General features: G+C 46.0%; 1 protein-coding gene across 3 annotated transcripts; it reads left to right on the top strand.

Moving 5' to 3' along the window:
- Positions 1–168: 168 nt before the first annotated feature.
- Positions 169–5,150, top strand: LOC123054677 (uncharacterized). Of its 3 annotated transcripts, none has more exons than XR_006426299.1 (7): positions 169–394; positions 673–1,031; positions 1,423–1,518; positions 2,988–3,047; positions 3,603–3,840; positions 4,609–4,674; positions 4,951–5,150. XR_006426299.1 is itself a non-coding variant. In XM_044478497.1 (5 exons), exons 1-5 carry the CDS (start codon positions 280–282, stop codon positions 3,825–3,827), a joined length of 855 nt encoding a protein of 284 aa, XP_044334432.1. In that variant the 5' UTR covers positions 169–279; the 3' UTR covers positions 3,828–4,122. The 3 variants fall into 3 exon arrangements, 1 of the variants encoding a protein (XP_044334432.1); XR_006426300.1 differs by having other exon boundaries at positions 3,603–3,844; XM_044478497.1 differs by lacking the exons at positions 4,609–4,674; positions 4,951–5,150 and having other exon boundaries at positions 3,603–4,122.
- Positions 5,151–14,536: the final 9,386 nt, after the last annotated feature.

Below are 14,536 nucleotides of genomic sequence, written 5' to 3'. Positions count from 1 at the left end.
TCTTCACGAAAATTTCATCTAGTGCGTGTGATGTTTTGCTTAACTGCACGCAATCTCATCCTTGATTTCTATATCGGGCGGTGCATTTTTTTGAATTGTTTGGATTGTTTACACACATGTGTCATGTGGTTATCGGGCGGTGCATATGGTATGAAGATAAGCACAAAATGAAGCATCTACGGGGTCCGAAACGCAAAAAGAAATCCAAAACCCCCAACCCTCCTACCTCTGCTTCCTCTGGTGACGGATTGCGGCGCCGCCGACGAGTCACCGAGCGAGATGGCGAGCTCGGCGCTGAGGCGATCTCTTCCACGGCGCGGCTCGCTCCGCCGCCTCCTCCCTTCCCACCCACCACCCGCCGCCACCTCCTCGTTCCGTCGCTCCTTCCAGTCCGGTGAGCACCCCGAACCCCTGTCTCATGTGCAGTATCTCCGGCACCTCGTGCCGCATCCGGACTTAGCTCACCCTTTCTGTACCAACTGAATCGAGCGGCGGGTACGGAGATCTAGGTTTAAAGAAAATCCGCCCTCTAGCTTCCCCGTGCTGAAATCCCTCGTCATTTTGTGACGACGACATGCCTGACATCTGGGGAATTGCCGTTTAAAATGTCTCGGCGATCCTGTTCTTTTTCTTCTTCTTACATGCTTGTTTGCTCCAAATGCTGCTTCGCAGAAGAGGGCGCGGCGGGCGAGAGCACGGAGGACTTTGAAAAGCGGATGTTTGGGAACCAGAGGGAGCCGGATGCCAACTCGTTCTTCGGGAAGCTCGATGGGGTTGGGAGCTCCTTCGGAGGAAGACATGGCACCGGCTCTGGGATGGGTGCCTTCAGTCAGCAGGGTGGGATGGGTAACTTGTTTGGTGAGAGGAGTGTTCATGGGATCATGGATGGTTTCGACTCCTTGAACGATGGCATGAACGAGAAGTTGGACGACGCGGCCCGCACCTTTCACATGACGGATGAGGTTGAGGACGATGACTATGATTTCAGGCCAGATGTGAATTACAGGCGAGGCTCGACTTACAATGTCCGGGTAAGAGGGATATCTGTTCCATTACTTCAGTGATTCAAGTATTAGAGAGATCACAAATCCTTTGCAATCTTGAGATTTTGTTTAGCCTATACGAGTATTCAGGAAGCGTCACTAAATGTGTGAGCTAGATTTTTCTTAGTTAGTATATTTCCATGCAGCAGAGTACTATTTTGTGGATAGATGTCTGTTAAAAGTCAAAACAGAAAGAAATTGCTCGTTTGATTCACTATTGCCTGAAGTCCTGAACAACTGTAACCACCAGAAGATAGTGTTATAGTATCATTTTAACTTTCGAATACCATTTATTATTTAAGCATGCAAGCATCAGTATGTTATCTACTGAAATCACTCTCTTTTAACACCAGATTTTATTCAACTCTACTGCATGCAGGATCTTGACCTAACAAAACCTGCAGCCCCAAGGAATCCTCCTAGACCTCAGTTTGAAACATCTACAAAGGAAGTTTTAAGGAAAGCTGATTTTAGGGTGAGTACATCTGCCTGGCAACCTATGTAAACTGGCCACAGTTTTAGTTTTAGTTTTGAGTACTTTGGCAGCTTGTAAACTCTAGAACTGTTAACCATTATAAAGTTCAGGAATACAATGACTATGGTATGCCTCAAACAGCACTTCTTTCGTGAATGGTTGGAGTAAGTCATATGCTAGATGATGATACATCCATGCTATTTTTTCCAAATATCTGGTGACGCTACCCTAAGGTTGTTAGGGTTCTGACATTTTCTCTTGATGCTTTCTGTCGCCATATTTGAGTTTAGCAATTATTAACAAGTTCAGTATAGTTGAACTCACATGTTGCTTGTTATTCTGTTAATTTGAATTATTGCCTCACATTCTTCTAACTTTCTAAGATGATGTTTAGATGCCAATATTGGAACACAGCAAGTGTCAAAGCGATTTGAATGCTATGTAGGCATGGAACATATTATTTTCCTTATTTTTCTTATTTCCAAAAACCACTCATGTGTTAGCACACAAACCCCTGCGCACTTCAGATTAGTATTGCACGGCCACCTGCATTATAGAAGAAGAAAATGTAACCAATCAGCACAAATAAAAGTAGAATATTTTCAAGAGGAAGACCATATCACTAGGCACCCAATCAATACAAACAAAACTGCAGCAACCATAGCCCGAATCTTCTCAAGCACAAAAAGTGAACTTGTTAAATCTTTGGTTTGTGTTGCCTAGAGCTTACTCATCAGGCTTGTTCTATTATTGATCTCTCCATCCCAAAATGCATATTGCTAAAACCTTCTCCAAGAACAGACACAATTGTTTTGTCCTGCATGTGCTTGGCAACAAGCACCATCCATATTTCCCCTACAAAAAACTTATAAACACACATGCATCAATATCTACAAGCAGAACTGAAAGTAATAAAATATTTGAACCTTGTCATACATCAGGAAAAAAAAATTAAATCTTCCTTTGCCGGCCATAACCAACATAAGATTCTTGGAGAGTATGTAGAAGCTTCTCACATGGTTATTCTTGCTGCCACACATGGCGGCGTAATTTAGCTCCTGTGAGACGGCGAGATTGGTAATTGAGCTCAGGCTACTTTTGCAATCAAATCTGATAGCATTTCATTAGATTTGATTCACAATTGTCTTAACCAATAAAAATACCGCCTATGTTTTGCTAGAGGGAGTAATCAGTAATGGTATTGAAGCGACGGAAATATGTAAACGTGGTAGTGTTTTGGTTGGAGGTCTGCCACTTTGCTTAAACAGTGTGTATGACTAAACTGCTCATCTTTTGGTGGTTTGTAACCTTTTTTTTTTGAATAATTTACCTACTGCCAGACACCTTCATGCATGGATACATGGTTTTCGAGAGACCAATTTTGATCTGCTTGATACATTTCGATATCTTGACCTATTACAACTATCTTCAAGTTGCATTCTCTGACCACATGGAATTATTCCTTGCAGAATGTTAGATTCCTTGCCAACTTTATTACAGAGGCTGGCATTATCATCAAGAGGAATCAGGTAATAGGGTACTTTCCCGGCTTTTATATAAGATATAAGAAAATATTGGGTGGACAGATTCTTGTCTTCCTGATATATAATATAAATGCAGATCATGGTTTCTCAGATTGTTGTCAATAATGCTATTCTCTTGTTCAGAGCTAAATGCATATTCTCTTACGAAGGAGTGTCAGAGTTCAAGCAGCAACTGCCCTGCAATGCATTATATTTCAAATGTTACTCTTACAGTCTTACTAACAGAAATGGGACACTGGTTATTTGTGAATGTCCCCCTTCGCTCATAGTGCTGTTGTTGAGGTGTTCATTTTCATGCTTGTTGAGCACAAACTTTTTCATGCATAATTTTAAAGTAACCCAACTTATAATTAAGGCGGCACATATAACATCATCTCCCTTTGTCAATGCTCAGTATGTAGTGTTTTTATTGTATCTTGTTTTACTATTACCTTGAGAGAGTACCTGCCTGCTTCTGAGGGTCAGCTTCATGGGTGTATCCATGTTCTTTATGAGGCACCTACTTGCCTATTGTTTCTAACTTATTGATCTGCTCTCCAGACCAAGATAAGTGCAAAAGCTCAGCGCAAGGTGGCGAGAGAGATTAAAACAGCGCGTGCACTGGGGCTGATGCCTTTCACGACGATGGGCAAGAGACCATTCATCTTTGGCAGAAGTGCGGAGGAGGATGCTTCAGAAGAGGAATATGGGTATGATTTTGTCCAGAAGGATGCTGGACCTGAAGATACTGCTGGCGATGCTGTGCCCGATGTGGAGACTGCGTAAACAATCTGGAGTAGTAGGTCATTTATAGAAAAGTTCTCGCTTCTACTTAGTGCCTCGTGTTATGTATGCCACTCTATTTTTCCTATCTAGTATGGATGCCTCTTGAGAATAATGGAAGCTTACGCTCCGCAAAACATGAAACTGTTGATAGTATTGACTTATGGATAAGCTATTCCTCATTTTTAGCTTGTTTCTCCCCATTTGTATGGTTACAGCCTTAGACATAATATCAAGCCCTTCTAAATGAGGCACCATTATGAATATATAACAGTTAAGAACATTTTGTAAGTTGTCAGTCATTGCATTTTTGGACATCTAATTTCTTTGTTGTGCACAGCACAGCTCTGCATTTTATCGTGCACCGACTGTTTTACCTTGTTCTTGGTCCAGTTCATGTACATAAATGCATATATACACCTTCTGTGCAATCCAGACAGTAAGACAGTCTGCTCGTATGTATTCCAGTGAATTAATTCCTGGATATAATACTAGTATAGGCTTAGGTCATGTTCGCATTTACTTTAGCTAGCCATTCACTAGTTTGACATTGGTGTGGGTTCTGTAGATCAATGTAGTTTCATGCATTAGGAAACACTGATTGTGCCGAAGTGGATAATACTGATTCATTTGTTTCATGTTCTCTCAACCACTTCCGTGCGGAGTTCCTAAATATCCGTGATCATCTGTTTTCTTGCAGCCCATGCACACCTTTTCTGTTGGACCGTCTATTTGTTGTTCCAAAAAGGAAAAATGATTTAACAGAAAATATTGCATGTTGCAGGAACTATGGTGACTTGTGGATCTATCACTGATTTACCAATTTTTTGATGTTTTCGCTCTTTATGAGGTTGGTTTTTGTTCACTTTGGTTACTAGAATGATATCAGAATAAGACATCTGCAGTTAAATTGTTGATATTTTTAGCATGAACTGAAACTTGCACGGCTAGCTCTTACCAAACTTTTCATGATGCGCTTCTGTTTATTCAAACTAATACTACTCTGGTTAACTTCCAGAAATCAACGTTCGCATTCATCATGTGCATGTAGTTTTCACAAGAAGTTCACCACATTGAATAGGCCTTGCATCTATGTATCCATAATGTTTTTTCCTCTGTCATGCAGGGTAAGCTTACTCCAGATGTGGAAGATCAGTTGGAGAGAACGTGGTTCCCAAGTTAGCAACACTGTAGACGTCAAATATGATTATGCTGCAGTTTCAACTACGTCTGAACAACAGTAGATATGTGTTTTTCATATGTACTCTACTCCCGAAGTGTAAAAATAGCATCGATCAGAATATCAGGAGCCCCAGCTTGCACGGTTGTGTATCATTGCCTGCTAATCGACGTTCGTATGTGGTTGTTCCTGATCAAAACTTCCTGATCATATCTTGTACAGGAAGGAAAAATGTATATCAGTTCCCTCATCAACTCTTTGTGCTCTAGTTTTTGGGAACCTCCAACAGCCTATACCTCCTCCTGCACCTGGAAAGACCGTAGCCTATGTAACTGGACGGGGATATATTGAGACTGCATCTGCTTCAGTTGTTGCTGCTCTTCCGAGTTCATTAAGCTGCATGCTATGGGCTCAACGTCTTCCGTGTGTGCAAGATAATTTATTGGCTTGCCTGTCTAAGTGATGGATTGAGTTCAGGTTTCTTACTCTTTTCAAATAAAAAGTTCAGGTTTTCATTGTAGAATGAGGAGGGGTTAATGCATCGTCGATTTGGGATACAGGGGCACATAACTGCGATATAGAGGCGGGAGCTCTGGGCCCAGATCCCCCCCGTTTTATCATGCAATTGTTGCCATGGATTGGGAACTCTAGATTTTGATTTCAGGTCCCCATGTTTTCTTTTTGATAGAGGGAATCGAGACTATATATGTGCAAGAGGCAGTTTTCCCACCACCACACAATGCATACATGGTGTTGGCTGGGTGAAACGGTCCATACTCCATGCTCTTTGTTTCTGAGATATTAGAGTAAACCAATAGAAAAATCATATTTCGGTTCAACGAATTTGTGAGCCAATAGAGGGACCCGCTCCCTGGTTCATGTTGAACCAGGATGGGAGGAGAGCCAATAGAGGGATTTCTTGTTGAACCAACATGGGAGGAGTGCTAGGACCGGAACAATTGGAGGGAATTAATCGAAAAACCGACGAGGGATTTCTCGGATTTTGGTGCAAAATACGGGATAGTTGAGAAGATAATCGCGTCTACTTTTGACGAATTCTTTCTTTTTATTCTCGATGGGAATGACATATATAGCCGGGTCGGTTTAGTGATTACCGAGAGTAAAAATGAGGTAAATGGAATCAAACCCCTTGGTTCAACTAAATTACAGTGAACAGTAACTAAAGCAATAAGCCAAGTAACAAAAGCCATTGGATCTTGCCATGGTTGGATAACCGACTGTGCCCTTCACTTGTGTTGCTCTGATTTGATTGGGTTATTTCATAGTCGATTTTCTCACAGCATAAAAACCGGTGATATAACTTTTTCTTTTGACAGTCTGTACTCATGATGCTTGGTTATAAACCATAGTCACCTTGAAATTCATAGAAAACTCACTAGAAGTTTTACTGTTTCCCTTCTTAAGTTTTTATTCTCTCAATACCATTGACCGGTGCCAAGATGATTCTGTTTCCCCAGTCATGTCTGCTGTTATCTAGGAATTTATCAAGCAGTCAGCGGTCCAATTAATATAAATGCATCTGAACTTCTCCTTTTCAGTTGTTGATGAAATTGATGTAAGGATGATCTACACCGTGTGGGCCCAACGGCCCACCGGGCCCTTAGATCCGCGCCCTGATCGGGGGCGCTCAACCCACTATGGTTGACGGGTCCCTGTCACCTGCACTATATAAAGAGGTGGGGGCCGGCGGCTCACACCACGAGGTTCTTCACCAGCCGCACACCCCACCGACAATCCCTTCCGATCTAGGGTTAGTGCAGTGCTGACGGAAAGCACCGCCACTGTTACTCTCTGCCATCACCGGCCACCGTCACCATGGCCGGCACCGGGACCTCCTCGAGCCACAAGTGAAGGTAGGTTTACCGGAATAACTAGCCCAATCCGATCCAGAGAACATAACAATTGATACAAGAATGAGTTATGCAGTAGCATTTATTTAAGCGCAGTTTAAAGAACAGGCCATTGCCGAATCATTTTGTCTAAGCGCAATTTCTCACGAGGGTTTGCTAAGCGCAAAGTTATATTGTCTGGATACTTTTGTTCTGATTTTTCAAATTGATTTCAGGATTCTACCTTCTTGCCAAGTAGAAGAGGCTGCGGACAAACCTATATATAGGTGGACACATAGATTGTTAGTGGATATACTCTTAAACATCTATGTGCTGCGATGGTACTTGTTTTCTTGACTCTGATGTTGGCAAAGAGGACAACTGAACCTGACAGGTGTGCATCAGCTTACTCAATGCATTGATTGAATCTATTTTTCTAGGGTTATAGTTCGATTGAACCACTTGAAATCTGATGTTAGTATTGCTTGTTCTGCTTTGAGCAATACAAATACACCAAAATTGATGCTACAGTATCATGGATCCCCATATCCCACTGATGCTAAAATATGCGACCATAATTGTGATGTTTTCGCTCTTTATGAGGTTGATCTTTGTTCACTTTGATTACTAGAATGATATCAGAATAAGACATATGCAGTTAACTTCTTGCTATTTTTCCATGAACTGAATCTGTTCAAACCAATACTACCCTGGTTCCCTTCCAAAAATCAATGTTCTCATTCATCATGTGTACGTAGTTTTGACAGCAACATGAACAGGCCTTGCATCTATGTATCCATGTGACTAAAATATTTTTCCTCTATCATGCAGGGTAAGCTTACTCCAGATGTGGAAGATCAGTTGGAGAGAACGCGGTTCCCAAGATAGCAACACTGTAGACGTCAAATATGATTATGCTGCAGTTTCAAATACGTCTGAACAACCGTAGATATGTGTTTTTCATGTGTACTTGCAAAGTGTAAAAATAGGGTCGATCTGAATCTCGGGAGCCCCAGCGTGCACCGTTTTGTGTTATTGCCTGCTAATCGATGTTTGTATGTGGTTGTTCCCGATCAAATCTTTTACACAAAGGGAAAATGTATATCAGCGGCCTCATCAACTCTCTGGTCCAGTTTTTTCTGAACGACCAATGGTCTATAACCCGCCCCGCTCCTGGAAAGACCAGAGCCTATGTAACTGGATAAGGATTTACTGTGACTGCATCCGCTTCAGTTGTTGCTGCTCTTGGGAGTCCATTAAGCTGCATGCTATGCGCTCGATGATTTCCATGGTTGCAAAGTCATATATCGGCTTGGCTATCTAAGTCACTAAGGACGGACTGAGTTCCGATTTCTTATTACTCTTTCAAAACATAAAAGAAAAAGAGTTCAGGTTTTCAGCACAGAATGAGGATGGGTTAATGTGTCATCGATTTGGGATAGAGTTAGAGGTGGGAGCTCTGGATCCAGATTTCCCCTGTTTTATCATGCGAGTGTTGTTATGGATTGGGAAACTCTAGATTTTGATTTCAGGTACCCATGGTTTCATTCGATAGAGGTGTATGGCTGATTCCAGCAGTAAAAATAGCACTTTTGCAAAACAAAATAAGTATGATGATCTGCCATGCCATAGTAATGCAAATGATCATGACAATATGACCTGATGATTTCCTTGGTAGCAGGGAATCGAGACTATATATATGCAAGCGGCAGTTTTCCCACTACCACACAATGCATACATGGTGTTCGCTGGGTGAAACGGTCCATACTCCACGCTTTCGTTTCTGAGATATTAGAGTAAACCAATACAAAAAGCATATTTTGCTTCACCAAATTTGTGCTCCAATAGAGGGATCGCCTGTTGATCCAGCATGGGAGGAGTGCCAGGACCAAAACAATTGGAAGGAATTCATCGAAAAACCGAACGAGGGATTTGTCGGATTACAGAGATGGTTGTGAAGATGATCACTTTTACTTGTAATTAATCTAAGGAACTATGTTTTGTCGAATTCTTTCTTACACTTTACTCAGATGGGAACGGTAAAAATAGCCAGATCGGTTTGGTGATTACCGAGAGTAAAACATGTGGTAAATGGCCTAAGCAAAGCACCTAGTTAACCAAAATTACAGTAAACAGTATAATTAAAACAATAAGCCAAGTAACAACAGCCATTGTATTTCTCAATCACACGTGCACCGTTGGATAAGTGAATGTGGCCTTCACTTGTGTTTCTCTGATGGACAACTGAGGGATATATGTTGAGATTCCTTTTCTGCTAGGACCTGACAAGGAGTCAATGAGAAAGAAGTATCCTAAGAGTCCACTAGGAAATTGTAAGATTAGGAAAGACTGCATTTGTATAAGGAAGTCTAATCATATTAGGAGAATATGAAAGCTCAAGGCCTCAAGCATCAGTTATATAAGGATGGCATGCGCCCATGTTTGAGGAGGCAAGAACAATCAATCTGTTTCACCAAGTTGTCCTCGCATCTAAACCTATGTATATGCAATCCTTTTTGCGGCCATGCATTTTCTGGTGGATCAAGGTTCAAAACAGTTGGTATTAGAGCCAACCACAATGGCTTTCGCTGCTGCCGCCAAGATGTCGCGGAGGATACTCCGAGTCACGACTCATCAGGCTATGTATCTCCTCATGAGGAGCGTGCGTGCTTCATCATTTTGACCCTTATGGAGAGCATTGAAATTTTCCCAGGAAGATTAAGAAACATGGCCTTCATCAAATATGGTTTAGACAAAATTTTGGAATTTGCAGGGCCGGAACATCAACAATTGTTGTTGTCAGCTTTCAATCGAGTTGCCCCCTGTATTTGTCCAGTTCATTAGGTGCAACGCAAATGCAGTCTACGGTTATGACACATCAATATGAAGTGGTGGTAGAAGGGCAGTAACAAAAGCATCACAAGAAGCAGAGACAGTGCATGCACATCCAAGCTCGACGTCGGCAGCAACCGACACAAATAGGGGAATCACCACTATATATATGGAAGCGGAAGTTTTTTCACCACCATACAATGACACATTGCATATACAAAGGCCCTCTATTGGATGAGTGAACACTAGTAGAAAACAAACCTTTCGTCCGGAGCATCAGTCCCGGCCTGGTTTTGGCTCGCGACTAGTGTGATCATTAGTCCCGATTCTGCTAAGAGCGGACGGGGGCACGGGCATCATTAGTTTCGGTTCATTTTTGACCTATAGTCCCGATTGGTGATATCAACCGGGACTAAAGGGGTGGTGGCAGGCTGGCGTCAGGTTGGGGCCCCCACGAGACCCTTTAGTCCCGGTTTGTATCACCAACCGGGACTAAAGTTGTCCCTATATAAACCCCTGCTTCGTCCCGAGCTCATTCTCTCCGTTTTCTCCTTTCCCCTCTCTGTTCTTCCCCTTAGCTCAAGCCCATCCTTCATTTTTTGCCAAGATTTGTCAAGATTTGAGGCACCCCATCTATCAAGTGTTCACAAAGGTAAGTTGTCCTTTCATCTTTCGTTGCTAGATTAGCTCGTGCAATGCTTTATAAGTATAGTGCTATGTTGGGGGCCAAGACGTGGTTGACATGGGGTCTGTATCAAGAGACAACCTCGTAAGCTTTCTCTGATTGTGCCTGATGCCATCTTCGGTGTTTATGATTCCTACATAAAACGAATGGCGCTCATGACCTTACGAAGGTCCTCGGCCAGGTGGCCAGTTCCTTCTAATCTATGCCCAAAGCTCTCTTATTTCCAGCTTGAGCTTGTACTCAAGCTCTTCGTCGACATGCCTGAACCATCGCATTTGCGGTCTCAAACATTCCGTTTCAATTGATCAAAATGCATGTTCTCTATATGAAGTGCTTCACGTGCAGATAAAGCGCTTGATTGCTTGTTTGTGTCAACTTAAAGAAAGACTGCTTATTTGTGTTACAATCGACCAAGGCATGTACAAAGTAGTAATAAAACAGTACAAAAAACATGATTCATGAGATATGCGTTGTACATGCACTAGTATATCGAATTGATTGAGCTGGATACATGCCATGTGGTCACTGACATACGTGGTTAAAAGGTGATCGATATTATTGGAAGTTCATAAAGATCATGCTGGTGTCAAAGAGCAGAACCATGACTTGAAGGGGAGTCAGGTACTTGGTGAAGAGGAAGGTGTGGTGAATTCAAGGAGCTTAATGCTATTTCTAACCTTCTCTTAGACAAGTAGACCAGCGCCGGGGCACCCGCTCCCTCCCGCTAGGGTTCCGCCGCCGGCGGCGGCGGCGCCCTAGCCCCCTCCCGCCGCCGCCGGCCGTCGGCTCACGCGCCCCGGCCCTCCCCGCCCCCCCTCTTCCCCCTCCCCACCCCGTTCCCGCCCCTGCGCCACCTCCCCGGGAGGTGGCCGGGGCGGCACGCCCCTCCTCTTCCCTCGGCCGCCACCCTCATGAGCTCTCCCCCGCCGCCGCCAGCGGGTGCCCCGATGCTGGCCCGGGTGCTGCCGGCGGCGGCGGGCCCTTCTGTACCCGCGCGTTCGTCTCCCTCCCGGGGCTGGTGATGGCAGCGGTGATGCCCGGCTGGGCGGCGGCCCGGCGACCCGGCATCGGTCGTCGGCGGTAGGCGCAGTGGCGGTGCTGCCCTTGGCAGCAGGGCAGCATGGTGGCGTGCGGTGGCCGGCGGCGCGTCCCCGGCCCAGATCTGGGCCCTCCTGGCCCCATCTGGGTCCTAGCGGGCCGGTCCCTGGCGTGGCTTCGTCGTCGTCTGTGTGGTGAGGAGGAGGAGCGGCTCGGATGGGGGGCGGCGATGCCGATGGCGTGCCTGCTGCAGCGCGATGGCGGGAGCTTTCCGGGAATGGAGTTCCCGGCCGGGCCTGTGGGCACACGGGCCTGGTAGGCTCCCGCTAGTGTGTCCGGTCGGCTACCGTCGTTGACGGTGGAGGTTGTGCCCTCCCGCGTGCCGATGGTGCTACGGCCCCTAGTCCCGGCTCCTATCCCTTGTTGTGCAGACCTCACCTCGTGGTGCCGTGGTGAGACGGCGTGGAGGCTTCTTGACCATGGTGGCGCAAGATGGTGGTCGGTTTGGTGGCAGGCTCTGGAGCACCCGAGGTGAAGGTTGGGATCGGGGGAAACCCCTGTCGGCCTGTTCGACACCGACGCGGCGACGCCGGTGGGTGCCGCCGGACCTTCCTGGAGGGCGTCGGGGGCGACCCTTCCTCTCGCCTCGTCGTGTACCGGGGGAAACCCTTGGCAGCAGCATCGTCTTCGTCGCGGTCCTTCTTGGAGGTGCTGATTGGTACCGGTGCTTCAGAGCCTTGGAGCTTGGTGGGAGATCTTCGGTGGGCACAGTGGTCGTGAAGCTTCTTCGTTTCTCTTGTTGTTTCTCTTTCGTTTCTTTTGGGTGTGATTGTGCTGCTTCCGCCCCAGCACCTATCCTTGGATGTATCGGTTGGTTGCTTTGGAATACAAAGCGGGGGGAAACCTTTTTTTTCTTAATTCAAGGAGCTTACAGTTTTTTCAGTTTGGTCAAATGGCAGTTAAGAAAACACGACAAAGTTCACGTGGGGCATGTTAGATAAGTGAGCAACTGATCTTTATTGAGGGCCTACGGCCAACACATATACAGATGTGGTAAAGTGCAGAAAAGCCCCTTATACAATGAGGATGCACACAATGAACTATATACATCTAACACCCCTCCTCAAACTCATGGTGGATCAACAACACTGAGTTTGGAGAGGAAAAACCCATGCTGCGCTCGAGTCTGTGCCTTCATGAAGAAGTCAACCAACTGTAACTCCGAGGGCACATAGTGAAGAGCGAGAGTCTGATCCTGCACAGCAGCACGCACAAAGTGGGCATCCACACCGATGTGCTTGGTGAGCTCATGCTTCACCGGGTCACGCGCAATACTGATAGCACCAGTGTTGTCGGACAGTAGAGGAGTGGAGGTAGTAGCAGACACACCAAAATCCTCAAGTAACCATCGTAACCAGATCACCTCAGCCGTCAACATAGCCATGGCTCGCAACTCAGCCTCTGTACTCGAGCGAGAAACTGCAGTCTGCTTCTTGGTCTTCCAGGCAATAAGAGAGCCACCAAGAAAGACACAGTAAGCAGACAGCGAGCGTCGATCAGAGCGATCACTAGCCCAGGTAGCATCAGAGTAGGCCTGGAGCTCAAGAGAGCTGGAGCGGGGAAAGAAAAGGCGCTGAGAGATCGTGCCAATAAGATATTGTAGAACACGAAGAAGGTGACTATAGTGGACAGAGGTGGGGGCTGAAACAAACTGACTCAGGATGTGGACAGGATAGGAGATGTCAGGGCGCGTGACAGCCAAATAGACAAGGCTGCCAACGAGGTGACGATAGCGAGTGGGATTAGAAAGAGGGTCACCATCAGAGGCACGAAGCTGAACGTTGAGCTCCATAGGAGTCACAACTGTGCACTCATCACCAAGAGCAGCACGAGCAAGAAGATTCTGAATATATTTTTCTTGGGAGATGTAGAAGCCATCATAGGTCGAGGAGATCTCAATCCCAAGAAAGTAGCAAAGAGGACCAAGATCAGTCATGAGGAACTGGTCTCGAAGGCGAGCCTTAACAAAGGCAATGTACTCAGAGTCGTCACCGGTGATGATCATGTCATCGACATAGAGAAGGAGAAGAGTCTGACCACGAGGAGACGTGTGAACAAACAACGCAGGATCATGATGGCTGGGCAAGAAACCAGCGGCAGTCACCACAGAGGCGAAGCGCTCAAACCAGGCGCGAGGGGCCTGTTTGAGACCATAGAGGGAGCGGCGAAGTCTACAAACCATACCATCAGGAGCATAGTACCCCGGTGGTGGCTGCATATAAACCTCCTCACGCAACTCGCCATTGAGAAAAGCGTTTTGAAAATCAAGTTGAGAGATAGACCACTGGCGAGCAGAAGCACAGCAAGGAGAGTGCGGACAGTGGTCATGTGGGCCACAGGAGCGAATGTCTCATCATAATCGCGTCCCTGTTCCTGCTGAAAACCACGGGCCACAAGATGAGCTTTGTAGCGCTCAAGAGAACCATCGGAGCGAGTCTTAATCTTGTAGACCCACTTGCAGGTGATGGGACGGACACCATAAGGAAGGGGAGCAAGATCCCATGTGCCAGAGCGCTCAAGAGCAGCAAGCTCTTCGGCCATCGCAAGTTGCCATTCAGGCTGAGTCATGGCAGTTCGGTAGGAGGTGGGCTCAGCAACAACAGAGAGACCATACCAACCAGGAGAGTAGCGATCAGGCGGGGGGCGAGGCCGAGCACGGAGGTTGTGAACCGGGGGAGGCGTGAGAGGAGGTGCCCTGGAGGTGGAAGGCTCGACAGAGGAGACATCCTTAGTACGAGATCGGCGAGTGTAATGGAGAGGAAATGGTGAGAGAGGATGACGGGCTGGAGAGGATGGTGGAGAGGTGGAGGAGGAGGGTGTAGAAGATGGTGGCGGTGGGGAATGAGAAGGAACGAGAGGTGCCGGAGGAAGAGGTGGCACATGAGGCACATAGCAGGGTGCATCAGGAAGGAGAAGGAATGAAAGGTCATCCACAGAGAAATTCGAGGAAGAAGAACGTGGGTAGTAAGAACGAGACTCGTCAAAAGTCACATCACGCGAGATGCGCAAGCGACGACCCATAGGGTCCCAACATCGATATCCCTTGTGCTCATCACTATAGCCAAGA

This window comes from Triticum aestivum, chromosome 1A, assembly GCF_018294505.1.
Source record: "Triticum aestivum cultivar Chinese Spring chromosome 1A, IWGSC CS RefSeq v2.1, whole genome shotgun sequence".
NCBI classification, from domain to species: domain Eukaryota; kingdom Viridiplantae; phylum Streptophyta; class Magnoliopsida; order Poales; family Poaceae; genus Triticum; species Triticum aestivum.
This window is presented reverse-complemented; position numbering and strand designations above follow the sequence as displayed.

What these genes read in the sequence shown, in the direction of transcription:
- LOC123054677 (XM_044478497.1), top strand. Translation starts at nt 280, where the DNA reads ATGGCGAGCTCGGCGCTGAGGCGATCTCTTCCACGGCGCGGCTCGCTC. An exon ending in GCTCGACTTACAATGTCCGG is followed by an intron (nt 1,032 to 1,422) that starts GTAAGAGGGATA and finishes TACTGCATGCAG; the next exon opens with GATCTTGACCTAACAAAACC. An exon ending in TTATCATCAAGAGGAATCAG is followed by an intron (nt 3,048 to 3,602) that starts GTAATAGGGTAC and finishes TCTGCTCTCCAG; the next exon opens with ACCAAGATAAGTGCAAAAGC.